Source organism: Nerophis lumbriciformis, linkage group LG32 (assembly GCF_033978685.3).
Source record: "Nerophis lumbriciformis linkage group LG32, RoL_Nlum_v2.1, whole genome shotgun sequence".
Classification (NCBI taxonomy): Eukaryota; Metazoa; Chordata; class Actinopteri; order Syngnathiformes; family Syngnathidae; genus Nerophis; species Nerophis lumbriciformis.
This window is the reverse complement of record NC_084579.2, coordinates 6,767,358-6,773,032: the sequence shown is the minus strand read 5'-3', so window position 1 is coordinate 6,773,032 and position 5,675 is coordinate 6,767,358. Positions and strand designations below refer to the sequence as shown.

The window sequence follows — 5,675 nt, the reverse complement described above, 5'->3', positions numbered from 1 at the left end:
GTTGAGGCACTGAGTGACGTGCCTCAACTGGCTGCTGTTCACCGCACCGTCTCTTCTCAGTATTTGAACGGCAAATGTGAAAATTCAGCGATTTTAAATAAAAATAATCTAAAACTGGTGAAGTTAAATGGAAAATAACTTTATAGTATAATCACTGGATACATATAACAATTTAATAAAAATGTTTTCTTTTTACATTTTTTTTCTTTCCTCTAGTGACTGCACGTCACTGATATATATGTCACTGATATATATGTATATGTGTGTGTGTGTGTGTGTGTGTGTATGTATGTATGTATGTATGTATATATATATGTGTGTATGTATGTATGTGTATATATACGCATGTGTATATATATAAATATAGTGAAGTGAATTACATTTATATAGCGCTTTTTCTCAAGTGACTCAAAGCGCTTTACATTGTGAAACCCAATATCTAAGTTACATTTAAACCAGTGTGGGTGGCACTGGGAGCAGATGGGTAAAGTGTCTTGCCCAAGGACACAACGGCAGTGACTAGAATGGTGGAAGCGGGGATCGAACCTGCAACCCTCAAGTTGCTGCCACGGCCACTCTACCAACCGAGCTATACCGCCCCAGTATATACAGTATATATACACATGCATGTACATACATACACACACACATATATATATGTATGTATATATATATATATATATATATATATATATATATATATATATATATATATATATATATATATATATATATATATATATATATATATATATATATATATATGTATATATATGTATGTATGTATGTACTGTATATATATATATATATTTATATATATATATGTGTGTGTGTGTATATATATGTGTGTGTGTATATATATATATTAATTGTATATATGTGTGTACCGGTATATATGTGTATATATATACACATATGTATATATATTTATATGGGTGTGTGTATATATATATATATATATATATATATATATATATATATATATATATATATATATATATATATATATATATATATATATATATATATATATATGTATGTATATGTATATATATGTATATATATATATATATATATATATATATATATATATATGTATGTATGTATGTATGTATATATATATATGTGTGTGTGTGTGTATATATGTATATGTATATGAATACATATATATGTGTATATATTAGAGATGTCCGATAATGGCTTTTTTGCCGATATTCCGATATTGTCCAACTCTTAATTACCGATTCCGATATTTACCGATATATACAGTCGTGGACACAGAATAAACCAAAAGTAGTGAAACAAAAATGAATATTATCAACAACAGTATCAATATTAGTTACAATTTCAACATAGCAGTGATTAAAAATCCCTCATTGACATTATCATTAGACATTTATAAAAAAAGAACAATAGTGTCACAGTGGCTTACACTTGCATCGCATCTCATAAGCTTGACAACACTGTGTCCAATATTTTCACAAAGATAAAATAAGTCATATTTTTGGTTCATTAAATAGTTAAAACAAATTTACATTATTGCAATCAGTTGATAAAACATTGTCCTTTACAATTATAAAAGCTTTTTACAAAAATCTACTACTCTGTTTGCATGTCAGCAGACTGGGGTAGATCCTGATGAAATCCTATGTATTGAATGAATAGAGAATCCTTTTGAATCGGGAAAAATCGTTTTTGAATCGAGAATCGTGTTGAATTGAAAAAAAAAAATCGATTTTGAATCGAATCATGACCCCAAGAATCGATATTGAATCGAATCGTGGGACACCCAAAGATTCACAGCCCTAATATATGTAACAGTCACTGATCTCCGTTGTGTATCTTGCAGTGAGGCGCACACACAGGAGTTGAATCATGGAGGATTTATTCACCTTTTTTTGAATAGAAACAAAAACAACGGGGCGTCACACACAGTCCACAGCAAAAAGGATCTCTCTCCACAGCTCTGAGCGTCAGTGCTCACTCAATTCAATTATGTATGCTTAATGTGGAAATAATAATAATAATAATAATAAATAAAATAATAATAATAATAATGAAAAGGTAAATAAAGCATAAAATAGTCTCAAATAAATTAATTAAATAAAACACAGTATATAAAATATATACTTCAGCAAATAACAATATATATTAAGAAAAAGGATCCTTAAAATGTGCATTAATACACCTCATCTTTCCCACCCACATCAACTCTTTTTATATTTTTTATACAATAAACTATGCCAAAAAAAACTCATAACACACATACCTTTTTTTGAATAGAAACAAAAACAACGGGGCGTCACACACAGTCCACAGCAAAAAGGATCTCTCTCCACTAAAGAATAAAGAAGAAAATAATACACACTCATATTAATGCTAGAGCGGCACACAAGATGTCCACACAGACACACAGCAGAGCCCCTGACCCATACTTGCCAACCCTCCCGGATTTTCCGGGAGACTCCCGAAATTCAGCGCCTCTCCCGAAAACCTCCCGGGACAAATTTTCTCCCGAAAATCTCCCGAAATTCAGGCGGAGATGGAAACCACGCCCCCTCCAGCTCCATGCGGACCTGAGTGACGTGTTGACAGCCTGTTCTCACGTCCGCTTTCCCACCATATAAACAGCTAATGATCGAGGGCGAGTTCTTGGTTTCTTATGTGGGTTTATTGTTAGGCAGTTTCATTAACGTCCTCCCAGCGCGGTAACAACACACAACAACAGCAGTCAAGTTTTCGTCCCCCGTAAAGCAGTTCGTCTGCCGTAAACAGCAATGTTGTGACACTTTTAAACAGGACAATACTGCCATCTACTGTACATGCATATGTGACCCACCCATAATGTGTCACATTTTTGTGTTGATTTATTTATTTTATTTTGTGGTTTGAGTTCGTTTTTGGAGCTGTCATTACACATTTATCAGTATTCACATTGGTCAGTAGGGGGCAGTAGGGCGTTTCTTCCCAATTAAATGCCATCACCTGCAGACCGGAAGTGTCTTGTCATTCTGATGAGCGCGACCAGTCTGTGAACAATTGAAACGTCCTGTGTGCTTTTTCCTCCTGTATAACAGGTTAGTTTTGGTGAATCAACTCACTGAATAATATCCATGTGATCTTTATAAGTTTAAGTACACATTCTGATGGTGGAGCCTAACTCTAAAGTGTTTGTGAGTTGTAGTTTGTATTTGTGAATGAATCCAGTGCACAGCTGCAGTAATCAATACAAAGAGGCGACGTGAGTGCGCAATGTTTATATAGGAACTTCTGATCCTAATTCAGACTCCCAAATTAGAGCTCCCGTTTTCTTATTGATTTTCGAATGTATATTTGTATAATGTGTGTGTTCTGAAATAGTGACAGAGAATAGAACAAGGATGGACAATTCAACCCTTAACTCAACAATGAGTAGATGAGTGTTATGTGTGTGTATATGTGTAAATAAATGAACACTGAAATTCAAGTATTTCTTTTATTTATTTATATATATACATATACATATATATATATATATATATATATATATATATATATATATATATATATATATATATATATATATATAGCTAGAATTCACTGAAACTCAAGTATTTCTTATATATATATATCTTAACCATGCCCCCCGCCCCACCCCCGACCACGCCCCCCACCCCCACCTCCCGAAATCGGAGGTCTCAAGGTTGGCAAGTATGCCCTGACCCGTGCGTAAACTTACGAGACCAGGAAACCCCGCAACAACTGCCGCTAGCAATAAGCTAGTCCACACATTATTTAGCATACAAAAGTCTTTTTTTTTTTTCACTAATTCAACAACAAACATTCAGGAATTCAACCCGCATGCCCGCCAACAAGTCACAAGACATTGCGCATTCCCACTAAACACTTTTAAGAACGACAACCAAAAAGTTTATAAAAAAAACAAAGGGAGAGAGACATAAACGTGACTTACCAGCTCCGAGCGTCAGTGCTCACTGACGCTGGTCACAAAGGTGCAACGCCAAATCACCCCCCCAGGGAATAAAAAAGGTATGTAATGGAAAATAATAAAGTGGAACCTATTTACAATGAGAAACACTTTTGGGGAAGTTCACCACAAAAAATGATGTGAATAAATGACCAAAATTAAAATAAAATAGAATAAAATTTAGCTCGGCTACATATATATATATATATGTGTTTATATGTATATATATATGTATGTATATATAAATATGTACATAAAAAGCGATACATAATCTAAGCTGCAAACTTCAAAGTGCGATATAAGGAGGTAATAATTGAACAAATATATGTATTGATTGTATCGTCAGTACAAGAAATAAGAATGTTTTCTTCTCTTTAGTGCACAGAGGTTTGTTTTCTCCCACTGGACTTTGGCTAAGTCCCTCCCCTCGTGACGCGTCGCCATGACATCCAACATCAGAGTGTCCTTGGACAACCCCTACGGTCAGGTGACCATCCCTCGAGCCAAACTGCACAACTCCGGTGACAACTCCTTGGTGATAACCAATCCAGCTGCGCTCAACGGCAACAGCGCCAACCCCTACGCCGGCTCAGGCTCCGCCCCGCCGCCATACCTGGTGAAGGTGGTGGAGGAGGAGGAGGAGGGCGGGCGCTGCGCGTGCTGCTACCGCTGCAGGAGGCGGAAGTGATGTCACAGTCGCAGGCTGACTGGCTCCCGCTTCAAGAAGGAAGTCGACTGAAGCGGAACAGGGAAGTTGGTGTAAGCCGTCAGCCTGGAACAACCACGGAACCTCAGGTTGGACTTTTTGGTGGAACCTGGAAAATGACCAAGGACTGAAGATGTCGTTTCCCCCCCCCCAAAAAACACGATTCAGACGAGCTGAGCCAAGTTTCTCCAATCAACTTTAAAATCTTCTCAATCTTTGCTTCATCCTTCTGAAATATTTATTTGATCCTCTGAAAAGAAAATGTTGAAACGTTCCAATGTTTGACAACTTTGTTTTTGTCGGCGACTGAAGCTGGAAGTGAACGTCAACATGCTGTGCATTTCTCTCGATAACTACTGTCGTCACGGCAACAACTAACACGCCTTATCAACTCTTGCTCCCTTTTTTTAATGTCGATGATTGAAAATCAATATTGTTTTTGATGACATTGTATATTGTCTCCGACAGTGAAGGAACAGACATTTATAAATAAAGATGGATGTTAAACACCGCCAGTGTACACCATGACATCATGATCAAGTAGTGCATGGTAGAGATGCGCGGATAGGCAATTATTTCATCCGCAACCGCATCAGAAAGTCGTCAACCATCCGCCATCCACCCGATCTAACATTTAATCAACACCGCACCCGCCCGTTGTTATATATCTAATATAGACGATGCAAGGCATTAGTGAGGTTATAAAGCTTTTGCCTGTTAAAGAAAGGAGACTGATCCAATGCAGCACAGACATTCAATGCGTGCCACGCTGTCACGGCCCAGACGCACACCAGTGCGCAATCATATGGGAGCCGCGCTGGGCGCACCTCCAAGCACGTGGAGGTGCGATGTCCCTCGCACCCGCGGCGGCTCCACCTGGGCTCGCGCCCGAGACTTCAGCGCGCACCGCGGCGGCCATCCTACTCGTCGCGGCCTAGCCCTCGCGGCTCTCGCTGCCGGCGACGGCCGGGTATGGGCCCGACGCTCCAGCGCCATCCATTT

At 37.8% G+C, this 5,675-nt stretch overlaps 1 protein-coding gene across 1 annotated transcript in view; it reads left to right on the top strand.

Moving 5' to 3' along the window:
• Positions 1 to 5,201, top strand: part of LOC140677472 (uncharacterized) — a 17,322-nt gene extending 12,121 nt beyond the window's left edge. Inside the window, exon 3 of the mRNA XM_072912080.1 lies at positions 4,346 to 5,201. Within this exon, the coding sequence (XP_072768181.1) occupies positions 4,410 to 4,655 (246 nt within the window). The 5' untranslated portion in view covers positions 4,346 to 4,409 and the 3' untranslated portion in view covers positions 4,656 to 5,201. The remainder of the gene's footprint in view (positions 1 to 4,345) is intronic.
• Positions 5,202 to 5,675: the final 474 nt, after the last annotated feature.